The 12,792-nt window shown below is 33.1% G+C and overlaps 2 protein-coding genes across 3 annotated transcripts; both read right to left on the reverse strand.

Moving 5' to 3' along the window:
* Nucleotides 1-4,423: 4,423 nt before the first annotated feature.
* Nucleotides 4,424-10,396, reverse strand: LOC120200813 (protein downstream neighbor of Son-like). 2 transcript variants are annotated; one of them, XM_039201565.1, is made up of 15 exons: nt 10,288-10,396; nt 9,994-10,144; nt 9,466-9,524; nt 9,212-9,341; nt 9,008-9,096; nt 8,764-8,917; nt 8,498-8,685; nt 8,131-8,345; nt 7,887-7,985; nt 7,276-7,397; nt 6,396-6,497; nt 5,730-5,839; nt 5,484-5,571; nt 5,035-5,234; nt 4,424-4,695 (listed from the first exon to the last, which is right to left on the reverse strand). In XM_039201565.1, the coding sequence occupies exons 2-15, from the start codon at nt 10,102-10,104 to the stop codon at nt 4,473-4,475; spliced, it is 1,890 nt and encodes a 629-aa protein (XP_039057496.1). In that variant the 5' UTR covers nt 10,105-10,144; nt 10,288-10,396; the 3' UTR covers nt 4,424-4,472. The 2 variants fall into 2 exon arrangements, with proteins under 2 accessions (XP_039057496.1, XP_039057495.1); XM_039201564.1 differs by having other exon boundaries at nt 9,008-9,099.
* Nucleotides 10,397-11,973: 1,577 nt separating this feature from the next.
* On the reverse strand, nt 11,974-12,480 carry LOC120200753 (nuclear speckle RNA-binding protein B-like). Its single transcript, XM_039201512.1, has one exon. It carries the CDS (start codon nt 12,478-12,480, stop codon nt 11,974-11,976), a length of 507 nt encoding a protein of 168 aa, XP_039057443.1.
* Nucleotides 12,481-12,792: the final 312 nt, after the last annotated feature.

The raw sequence follows: 12,792 nt of genomic DNA on the forward strand, positions 1-12,792 counted from the left end.
TTCATATATATATTTTGGTTTGTTTCAATATATGCATCATTTACCTTTTAGTTGAAATATGACCAATTTACCATTTCACATTTTATTTTGAATATTGATTATGAAACTAATGGTTAATCTCTCTTTTGATCTTAGCAGCTTAAGCTATATATATATATATATCAATTGGCTATGTTTTTCAAAACCTTGTATAAATCGATTTTAAGTCTTTTTGATTTAACAAAAAGGGGGAGAAATGTTATGTTTTAAGGGAGAAGTGTTATAGTAAGGGGAAGTAATTTTTCAAAATTGATTTCAAATTTTAGAAAATCTTAAATTAACACAAATGTTTTGTTATATCAAAAAGGGGGAGATTGTTGAAAACATTTTTGTATTTCGATATAACAAATTAGTTTAAATGAATTTTAAGATTTTACAAATGATTTTCTAAATATATTCGATTTAATTAATCAAATATCAAATTATTACTCCAAGTCTTTTAAGATCAATTTCAAACCTTACTAAATGTGTAAAATTGTATTTTATACTTACTATATTTTTTAAAATAATTTTCACAAAGTATTTTGAATCAAAATCAAGCCTAAAATCAATTTTTCAGAGTGATGCACCGATGCACCAACTCATGCATTGATGCACCATGAATTAAATTGAACATAGAATGCATTTCATGCATCGATGAACTTACCATGCACCGATGCACTAAGGATTTTATGAAAACATCGAATGCATTTGATGCATTGATGCACCAGCCATGCATCGATGCACTCTGGCTATTTTGAAACATCAAATGCACTTGATACATCGATGCACTCTTAGTGCACCGATGCACTAAGGGTCCAACGGTCAAAATATTTGAATTTTACACCGATGCACCATGGGTATGCATCGACGCACTGACGCTCCCAACTGTTTTAATTAATTGTTTTCACACTTAAACGGCTCTATTGACTCCACTAATCACCCCCAACGTTCAGAAGTGATTCAAGGTGTATTTAAACAAGCTTAGAAGCCATTGATCATCAACAAGCAACTAAAATCAAGAGAGAATTAAAGAGAAAGAATCAAACCTCAAGTTTGAGCATTTCAAGCCTATTTTTCATTCAATATTCATCTTGCTTTCAAGAACACTTATTGTGCTCAATTGTATCTATTCTTGAGTGTTCTTTCTTTGTTCTAGAATTGTGCAAACATATTTGCCTTGTGAGGTTTTCCTTGTAAGTTTGCAAATTTGTAATCTTCTCTTTGAGAAAAGAGTGTTCTCAAGAATTGGGGTATATTCTTGAGGGTGTTGTAAGGTTATCTCTTTGGCCTCAAAAGAAAGAACAAATTAGTGAATTTGTTGGAAAATCCTTAATGTGGATAGCTAAGGTAGTGGACGTAGACTTTGGTTGATAAATACGAACCACTCTAAATCGATGTGCAAATCTTTTCAATTTTCTGCAAAAGCTTCCACCAAAATTTTAATTTCCAATTTACCCCCTCTTGGCTGATTCCATCGATCGATTAACTCAACAAATTTAACTATTTTCTAATTGCACTCTAATCCCCCTATAAATAGTCCAAAAATCTTATTTCATTTTAATTTTCAATTCATTCTCAAAACTCAATTCCCCATTATCTCAAAACTCTCTCCACTCTTTCCTAACCGGCCAAAAGCTGGCCACCCATCGAAAAAGCCCTGTCGCCCAAATCGCCGCTCTGGCCACCGCCACAGGTGGCCAGAACCTTAGAAACTACCCAAAAAGCCGAGAACACAAAACCTAGGCCTAATCATACTAAAAACCCCCAACCGATGTAGATATACGCTTAAAGTTTCGGTGCTTACCTTCGTTTGACGACGTCTTTTCACTTTCTCGGCAGCCTTTCCTCATCGGAGCAAAAACAGAGGCTAGATCTTGATTTTTTATGATTTTTATCTTGCGGTTTGCGAGATGCTTTGCTCGATTTTTGTTTGGTGTTTCGATGCTTGTTTTCTTGTCCCTCTTGTTCGACTTGTAGGTATATATAGCCCCTTGACAGGGGCTCTTCCCGAATATGATGGGGGGTTGTTTCCCCGGTTTTTTTATTTGCTCGGACTTTGGGATATATTTCCCTCTCACCTAAAAGCGTGAGAGATCCTGTTTTTGTTTGCTCTAATTCTGTTGCGATTTTGATACTTTGAAATGCTTCGATTTGGCGCGTAGCGACTAATAATTGCTTCTTTCACCGTCGTGTGGTCCTAAGGCACCGTTATTAGTCGGTTGGTGACCTTTGGGGTCTCTTAATGTTTGTGGGATGTTGGATCATTTGATCTGATTCAACGACTGATGTGCTTGTGGCGCTGGATTTGTTTGTGAAACCCTAGTTTGCTGGGTCAGGCGACTTGGACTTCTTCCTATTAGGCTCATTCCGAGTTTGCTTACTGGGTCAGGTTTGCATGCTTGATTGGGCTTCGTTGTTGGACCCGGACTTGGACTTTGAGTTTTAGGACCTAAACAACCCAAAAATAATAATAACGTTAATAATATAGTATAATAGAACATATAATATATATAATATAATATATGCTATGTAATACAAATATATAATAAATAAATAATACTATATATTATATAAATATATTATATAACATAAATATATAACGTAATATAACATATTATATATACTATAATATTATAATATATATTATGTAAAATATACTATATATACTACAATATTATATAAATATACAATATAAGTATAATAAATATATATATTATATGATTGTACTATATAATATATATATATATATGTAATATAACATGTTATATATTATATAATATAAATATATATATATATATGTAATATAATATAGTATTATAATATAAATATTATATAATATAAAGATATACTATACTATACTATGCATACTATACTATATATATTATATAATATATATTATAACTACACCTTCGAGCCTTAAAAACACATATAAAAAGGAAAACCCTCTGAAAATGAAAAGGAGCCAAAAACCAATTAAAAAACAAGAAAAAGTTCCGATTAAGACCAGAACCCCCCCCCCAAAAAAAAAAAGAAAAAGAAAAAAGGGAAAATATATTTATCGTTCGATTACGATTTGGAAGAGATATTCAGACCACAAAACAACTTTTTGGAATGGATGTTCAGACCCCCAAACAATGTCATTTTGGAAGAGATGTTTAGACTCCAAAATGACATTATTTTGATAACCGACGAGTGTACCCAACCCGAAGCTCCCCTAGGATCTGTATTTTGAAGTTTATGGGTTTATTCTAATTTTGGCCCTTCCACCTTTCAATGTTTATTCAATTTAGTCCCTTCTTAACATAATGTAATTTCTATTTTAGTCCTTTTAGGTTTTGTTTAATTTAATTTAGTCCTATTTTGCATAATTAATTACAGATTTTGGATTTCACTCAAACAATTCCTGTTATAACTATGGTTTATTAATTGGGTCCTTGGTTCATTAAATTAGCTAATAATCAAACCTAGTAAGCTTAGCTTCTTTTAATTAGGTCTCTAGTTCATTAAGAAATAATAAAAAACATAATAAGTTTAGTTTCTTAATTGACTATAATTTGGTTAATAAGATTTACTATAATATCCTAATTGACTTGAATCAGACCCTTAATTTGAAATTGATTAATAATTTAGCTTTAGTTTCTTAATTGACTTCAATTCAATCCTAATCTAGGATTTTTAATAAGACTACAAGTATTGAATGTATAATTCTTTTTCAATTCAATATTTTAACTATGTTTATTATTTTTACTATTTATTCATATTTTTACTGGCCTTACCTCATACTTTCTTTTTTGAGATAACCTAACTTTTTTAGGGTACCAATTTTAGATACAGTCAAGGTATTTTAATTTTTCCCACACGTAACATACTCCTAAATCCAATTTTAATCAGAATGTTATACGCAAATCAAATTTAAAAATATTCAAATTATCACTGAAATGGTTTCAACAATAATTTTTATAGGACACTGAACAAATACTTCTCTTTATATCAATTATATAAATGTAACCATGCCTACCATTGCATCTATATAGTAAATGGCAACAATATAAAACTTTAACACATAAAAGAACAGTTAAATTATCATATTTCTGAGCATTTCCATTAATTCTATGAACTCATTATTTTCACTTAGTTTCACAGATTTAATTCATAACCTTTAATTAGCCAAACCAGTTATCAATTAAAAACCAAATAACATTTATTACACAAAAACACATCAAACCCCTTAAAATCCCTCTTGCAATTACCAAAATGTCAGCTGTAGCGCAATAAGCTTTTAAAAGGGCAAAAATACCCCCCAAACAACTAATATAAAACAAAAATTCATTGCCAGAAACCAGCACCTTCAAGTTAAAAAATAAGGATTCAAGCTTAAAAATTTGACAAAAGGCATTAACAAATTACGCTGTCAAATATACCCCCCAAGAGATAATGAGAGCATTTTAATGTCATACAGGGGTGAGAGACACAATATATGAAGCATTACAGTATTTCAACCCCTTTAGTAAACCAGAATTCAAATGAGAGGAAACAATAGCTTCGGGAACACCAAAGGAATACCCTATTATTTGTTGTGTATTTTCATCAGACGTGGCTTCACTACTGCCAGCTATCTCACAAACTGTCTCAAGTGCAATATTTAACCCAACTGACGTATGCTCCGTTGTAAAGCTGAAAATAACCCCATACAATATCAGGCAAAATTTTCACTGACTAATGCAATAGCTTTGTCTTTTCTTTTTTTTCATTTATGTTCTTTACTTTTTTCAGATATATATTCAGACACGGATATAGGGGCATCATCTAAATATTTGAATATTTCAGAAGAAAATTGAACCTATCAATATCAGATACATATCAATATCCAGGGATGGACCGAGGAGCGGGACTGGGGAGGAGGGTGGTCGCCCCCTTGAATAAATTCTTATATAATTTATGTATTTTCTTTGTATTTTCTATTGATAGAATGCAATAATTTGATCCAAGGAAAAGAAAGTGTAGTAACAATACCTTGCCTCAAAGCTTTGCCCTTTAGAAGCCATTTGAGCACATATGTTGCTGAGAATCCAAGGGGGAATATATGAATCCTTGATTTCAACGCTATAACAAAGGCCACTAGATGAAATTGGAATGGAATGACCATCTTTCAAGATGGATCCTTGGGGAACAGAAGCACCATGATCAGCCATTTTAATCTCCATGCATTTAACCTTAACATCAAAATTGACATAGAAACATATAAACCATGTTATGCAACAAGTGGCAAGAAACTATGATCAAGTTTTCTATATTAACTTATTTTCTATGACCAGAAAAATATTACATATATACGTCAAACAGCTACTATTTGGCAGCATTAAAGGGAGTGGCCAGATTATGTGATTGAATAAACAATTAAAATTTACTACCAACAAAAGCTAAAAAGAAACAAAAATATCATTTCTGGCAATGTCACTGACCTCAGGGGCAGAAAGAGTAGCATGCTGAAACGGCATAGGAGAATATAATACAGGAACATCCACAGCATTCAAAAAGGTCAAGAAAGATCTAAAGACAAACAGACGGCAAATAGTCAGATATTGGCAACTGGCAAGTCAATGCAGATAAAAGGGAAGTACAATCCCTTTCAACATGAAAAATCTTGAAACCATATATCAGTTTACCAAACAATTCTCTATTTTTTTTAATTGACAGAAGGAACTCACCTATAATTTAACAAAATCTCATACAAACCATGCACATTCTGATTTCCACTGAAAACCAGTAAAGACTGGGGAGTATTATCAATATCAGAGAAGGAATTCATGCGTCGAGTCTGCAGCAAATTCAACAGATAGGGGATAAATATTGAGCATAAGAAAAGTGAACAAATATCCTAAATAATTGAGCAAAAGGGTGTAATACACCAAAGTTTTCTTCCAGTTAGCATCCTCTTTAGAAACACAAAATCACATAGGAGATGAATGATGAGTTTATACAAGTTTTCAGTTCAAGTGGACGTAATTTTTTTTAAAAAAAAAAAGTTACGTCACAAGTCAAAAAATACAGATTTAAACTTGAAATTGACGTAACCAACTTAGTGCATGCAGGAGTCAAAAGGGAAAGAAAGATGAAAATGGAAGGATAAACAAGAATATAGCACATTTAGATCAAAACACTTTAATCTTTTAAAAGAAACAGATAACTAGTTTATACCAAGAAGCTAACAGTTCCAGAACAAAAGTAAGTGCAGCAACTCAACCAAGTATCATACTGGCTGTCTGATTTTTTATGTCTCAAATATTGCATCAAAAGGCATTCCATGGTCAAATACCTAGACATTAATTCAATCAAAAGCCAAATTACAGACTATCAGTTCAAGATGTACATACCTGACCTAAGTTGTACTTCTCGATTTCAGAAAGCTCTAAGAGATCCTCAGTAGTCACATGTTCTACTTGAGAATGACAAAGTGGCATAGAAAAAGAAACATCCTATGAAATGTTATTGAAAACCAGCAGAGGGAAAACATCAGCATCTCACATTTAATAAAGCAAGAAAACTAATCAACTTATAAATGGCCAGCATAGGAATTAAATATAATTTCCAATTAAAACTACAAATGATTTATACGACCTCTATAGCTTCCAGAAAAAAGGACAATAAATTACAGGGAGAATATCCCTTTACTCATATACCCTCTTCTGCAGTCAGAAGTTGAGTTGGCAAGCTTGTGTCAATTTTCAGACTTTAGAAATATTAAAACACGTACTGGGTTAATATTGCTTTAACTATTACTATCAGTCCAGTATTTTATTGCTACAATATCACCAGGAACACCATGACCAAGTCCCTTATCTATAAAACTGTAGCTAGATGTCTCAAAAAAGACTTCTTATGGTTCTCATTCTCCGCCTCAGTAGTCAATAGTCAGTACCACCGCTTATTAGATTATAGTGAAATGGATCAGAGTATCATTAAATAAATTTTAGTTGAATAGATCTGAAAATGAAATAAAAAGAGAATTTAGGCTAAAGCATTTATATACTAGCATAATCACTTCTATATACAAAATGCCAACAAGATATATGCGAAGCTTACAACTTTGCACCATTGCCGTTAATATATCAAATGATCAGGATACCATTACAGAAACATCTCTAGAAGGCCATGTGCATTACTATTTTCATTAAATATGGTTTTCCAGAGTTTATAGTAATCATGATTACCATCACTACCCAATAATTTAACTAGTAAAGAGCAGCATCTTACTTGCTCCTTTAGTAATGACCTCAAACCTCTGGTTGACTGAGAGATATAAGCATGGTATGACCTTCTACTTCTTCCCGAGCCATCAGTAGCAGTGAACATCACCACAAAATGTGAAGTGCACACTAGAAAGTTTCAAACAAAATCATTACCAAGATATAGCTTATATTTCCAAACAAATTAATGCAAGTGAGAATTATCCAACATAAAACTTAAAGAAGAATTTACGGTCATGAAAAGAAGAAAAGATAATTTGAAATTATGGAGGAAACAAAGTAGGATTTAGGTGTGGCGGACGGAGAGGGCATGTATGTGTTCTTCAAAGAACTCAGGGCCCCATTAAAAATATTATCCTGATTAAGTATACACATAAGATGCGCAAGGTATTTAACAACATTGAGACGCAAGCAAAATACAATTAAACAAGAAAATGCAAGCATTTCAAGGCCTGCAGTCACAGGTATGTGTGTGCAATAAATAAAATACCTTGATGTTCTAATGACGAGAAAACATCATCCTCATAACTTGGTTCAATCAACAGTGCAAGAATATTGGAGCATGGTTTGAAAAGTGTTGATACATGAGGAAAAAAGCATAAGCATGAAAACATTTACCATAAAAGATGCTACAAACATTTTCCCGAAACATATAGTAAAGACTCCGAAATGATTCCTCCCATGCCCCGACCCGCTTTCTTAAGAAATCCATTTCAACTGGAGAACAAGTGACAGAATCAGTTAAATAACTTCAGATAAGGGGAGAAATGGAGAAGCAATACTCTAGACATGTGTGTGTGTGTTGGTATACAAACAAGACGGACTGAAAGAGAATTCAACACAAATGTTTCATTAAAGAAACCTCCATCTGCTGCTGCTGAGATCAGTACTGAAATTAGAGATGGTGGTAGGGTAGATTGAGGATAAATCCAAGAATGTAATGCATTTGAATTCAACACTTGGGAAGCTAGGCTGGTCTGAGAAGCACTGCTAACATTTTGGTCTTCAGAAGAACCAGAATGTGATGTAAATTGAGGCATACCATTATATGTACCAGACATCATTGACCTATGTAACCTGGAAACACAAAACAATGATACGCTTGTTATACATACACACGCACATATATACACAAAATAAACAGCACTAAAAAATGAACACAGAGGCCATATCTCCAAGTAAAAGAAATATAACAAAAGTATATGAAGAAAAACAACATATTTATTCACCAATTCACTGAGGAGGAGGACACCAATCGCACATAAGTTTTCAGAGTAAAATCCAGAGGAATTTTCTTCCCTGTCACATGGTAATCAGAACAGAAGTTCCCCCTTGAAAGATCATCAAATCTTTCAGAAGATTCAGAAGGTAAATTCGGGATTGCTTCACAAGCAACTAGTCCTTTCAATGCTTTATCCTACAAAATAACTGGTGGTTTATTATGGGGAAAAAATAATCCAAGTAATTGAAGCTTGAAGCTGCTAAAAGCATATACCATGTCAACAGTTGCCAAGCCTGATAACTTTTGGCCCCCTGATGAAAGCTCAGTAACACTGAGAAATGTACCCTGATTGCATTTTTCAAGTGTTCGATGGGCATTGGTCACATCATTTTTTGGAACGTCAACAGAAGCAACAAAACCCTCTGGACTGTAAAGCAACAACATATAACCACTAAAATCAAACAATAAATCCAATTATTATGTGACAGATATGGAGTACTAGGACTGACAGACATACCGTGAAAGTTGTTGCCTTTTCTTGGCAGCCAAACTTGAAAATGCAGAGATATTCTTTAGGCAGCTAGGTTGCTCAACTGAACTATTGTCCTGCTAAACAGTAACATGATTGAACAAATCAATGAACTAGTTATCACCTTATTACTAATAAAAACTTAATCTGCATTAAGATATTTCTATTAAATGCATTTTCTGGAAATGTAACCTTCGAATTTTCTTTTCCTGAAGGCAGTTTGAACCTTGATTTCTTGGAAGGGTATACTTCATTCATACGGATGCCAATATATTTTGGATTCCTTTGTGGATCTGATTTTTTGACTCCATTCTCCATATCACTGCCACAACCAACAGAGAAAAGCAAATTTTTAAGATGCTTGCAACTCCATAATAATAAGTAAAAGGAACCGGAACTAAAGAGGCATAACACTTGCCAAAGAGAAAGAGGAATAACAGCACTACCTTGGGGCCAAAGATTTATGAACAAGCTCCGCAACATTTGCCATCTTTAACTGCTCCCCCTGTCATATAAACACATTATGAAGCATAAGATTAAAATACAATTCCTCGTAAAGTTAACTAAACTATTGTCTATTTAGCATCAATACTCCAAGTATTAAACCAAATAATGTAAAAAAAAGTATGGTTGAAAATTCAGAAAACGTGACTGCAAGGCGCACAAGGTGAAAAGAGTAACTATCACGTTCAGAGCTATGACTTAGTGGACTAAGGAAAAACTCAAAGCAGTGAATGGCTCTCCAGACAAATTAAAATAAGAATAATAATAATCGAAAAAAACATTGACTAGAAAAAAAAACTAGAGACAATAATACATTTATCTCTTTAAAAGGTACCCTTATGCATTATGAAAACATCCTGATCCCCTAAACAATTACAATGAACACAACTATATAAAAATAAAAGATCATAAAAAGAGAAATACCCAATCCCAACAATGCTAGTAAAAGTTAAGAGGGGGAAAAACAATACTCTAAGTTCCGAAGGGGTCTTCCTTTTAACTGCTGTACCAATTTTGAGAGCATCACCGCCAATTTGTTGCGGTGCAGAAGCTAAAGCACCAAGTGTAGCTACCTTTGCCATATTCGAGACTCCACTCAAGCAGTAATCGCGACTCCTTTACCTGAAACAGCAATAGCAATACCAGCAATTATGACGTTTTCTTTGTAATTTTGGAAAAATGGAATAGAAAACTCGCATGTTTGTATTGGTGACAAAATAATGATAGATTTCATATAAAAATTGCAATTCAAATCAGTGTCTTACCACGGGGAAGAAATGACTCAATAATGGAACCAAGAGAATCCTGGTAATCCCCAATCGGATAGTAATCTAGGGTTTTGTAAAAAAAATTAATTTGCCCCAAAGCTGATGAAAGCATAAGGGCAAATCATGGAAAGAAAGGAGAAGGGAGAGAGAGAGAGAGAGAGAGAGTGCGGCAAAGTGGAAAAGCTTAAATGTGTTTTTGGAGGTTTATTTGTTTTTTAAACAATTGGGTTTTCCCTCCTGCAACTTACGGCGTTATCAAATTCCCTATGATTTGTGCTCTTCCAAAAATATGGGTAATATTGTTTGTTATTATTTAAGATTGAACATTCAATCGAGTCGAGTCAAATCGAGTTAAAAAATTTTGAATTATTTAAGTTTACGAGTTATATTTTATAACTTGAATTTAACTTGAAATTTTTTGAGTCAAATCGAATTATTCAAATTTCTATACAAATTTAATTATAATTACTTATAATATTATAATACAGATTTATTCCAATTTTTTTAGTCTCTGTAACCATATAATATATATATATATATATCTTATTATTTTTTCACATTATAATGTTATTTTATATATCACATACAATCTAAACTTATAAAATATATTTACATTATTATATTTCAAAGAATGTACACAAAAGATTGAGGAGAGTATAAAGGAGTCAAACTATTAATGTGAAAAAAATAATTTGTAAACAATTGTTGTCAGGAGACTAAATTGAGTAAAATATCAATTAAATGACTAAATTAAAAAAAAGTATACTTTTAGTGAAAAAATAAAAATTGAAGTTATATGGGTTTTCTATAGTGGTAGGTGAACATTTGGTCAAAAACATGCTTAAGATGAATGATGAATTGAAGAAATACGAAAATCATGTAAAATTGAAGACTAAATTAAAAAAGAAGAAAATTTGTTGTCAAAAAGTGGAATTGAAGGTAATATGTATTCTATAATGATTTAGAAGCACTTTGTTCAAATTTTGTTAAAAAAATTGACTTAAAATGAATGAGGAATTGAAGGAATAAGAAATCGGAGACCAACTCATAAATATTTCAAAATACTCATCCAAATTTTTTATTTTCGAGTTACTTAAATTTTAAATTTCAACTTGACTCGAACAACTCAAAATTTAGCCATGATTTAACCTTTTGAGAAATTATATCAAAATTCTAATCGAACATATAAATTAATGTTTAGCCATCAAAATCTGGCAAATTTGCTTGGATGGGGCATTGAAAAAAAAATTGTTTTCGTTTGGAGTAGTTAATTTTTTATTTTGTTCAAATAAGATGAATGCATCGTCTTCAAGCTTTTCATCATTGGAGTATCATGACTGGTATCTTTCTTTGATGCAGTTATACTTGGTCGGAGTACCATAGTTGACCTCTTGAAGATGTTCGAGATGTGGACGTCAGATGCTGTCGAAGATGAAGAGTTGAAGACGTCGGGTACTCCAATCATCTTCCAAAAAACGTCATATACTCTGACTGACTTCGAACTCATTATAAAATTCACCCTACTTAGAAATTAATTTTTTTCACTCTTCCATTTCAGCTATTTTTCTCCAAAGCTCCATCACAACATTTTTACCATCAAAACCTATACTTTTTAGACATATTTTACTATTACTATCATCAGTAACATTCTCAGCTAATAATTAAGAAACGTAAACTTATGATCTACACACAAGCTAAGAAACGCAGCCAAGTTGGAGACAGTTCAAGAATTTGATCTCCATGTTCCACCCCATTAAATGCCAGCTTCGACATTTGTGCATCGAACAGACTACTCGATGACGATCTCTCAGTCACCTTGCCGGCCAGTGAGGCCACCGCCATGGATTCGTCATGATCATCTTCCCTTACCAAGTTCCAAGAAGAAGGTGATGGCGTTCGATTATACGACTCGTCGCTCGATAACGAGTCCTTCCCCGTGAGTCGTTGCACCAGGCTCATGAACTCCTCGGGTCTAGCATGGATAATCTTTGGCGACCTCAGATAGATTACCACGGGGTTAATTACCTCGCTTCTGCTGTCGATTCGATTTCGAATAATATTATTATGCGATGATTTCTTGATTACCGATGAAGAATCGTTAACCTTTAACGGAGAAGGCCTTGGACCCTGCATCAAAGATCTCCCTCTAATGGTGTGCTTGATTTCACAACTTTCACTAATAAGACTCATCTTTTCTTCTTCTTCTTCTTATCAAGGCTTGGAGAAGACCAGTCATTGGTTTATATATATATACATGTTATATTGATAATGAGGACGTAAGAAAGAGTCCAACCATATGCGAAGGGATTGCTTAGAAAAAGCCCAGAAAACTGGGTCTATGGATTTGAAACGGTCTATGCAAGTCATATAATAATAAGGTAGGATCTGCCGGCTACGCTTTTCTCAGAAAAGGTTGTCTGGTTGAACAATCAACAACAAAGGGAAGATGACAGATTGGTCAGTCAAGTCAAGGTCATTAATTTACCCAATTTCCTTTCTGCT

Source organism: Hibiscus syriacus, unplaced genomic scaffold, assembly GCF_006381635.1.
Source record: "Hibiscus syriacus cultivar Baekdansim isolate YM2019G1 unplaced genomic scaffold, ASM638163v2 tig00006570_pilon, whole genome shotgun sequence".
In the NCBI taxonomy this organism is placed as follows: Eukaryota; Viridiplantae; Streptophyta; class Magnoliopsida; order Malvales; family Malvaceae; genus Hibiscus; species Hibiscus syriacus.

Coding starts and splice junctions, on each gene's coding strand:
- LOC120200813 (XM_039201564.1), bottom strand. CDS start 10,104: ATGGCAAAGGTAGCTACACTTGGTGCTTTAGCTTCTGCACCGCAACAA. Junction 9,525..9,993: donor AGACCCCTTCGGAACTTAGA/GTATTGTTTTTC, acceptor TTTATATGACAG/GGGGAGCAGTTAAAGATGGC. Junction 5,572..5,729: donor GAGATTTTGTTAAATTATAG/GTGAGTTCCTTC, acceptor GTTTGTCTTTAG/ATCTTTCTTGACCTTTTTGA.
- LOC120200753 (XM_039201512.1), bottom strand. CDS start 12,480: ATGAGTCTTATTAGTGAAAGTTGTGAAATCAAGCACACCATTAGAGGG.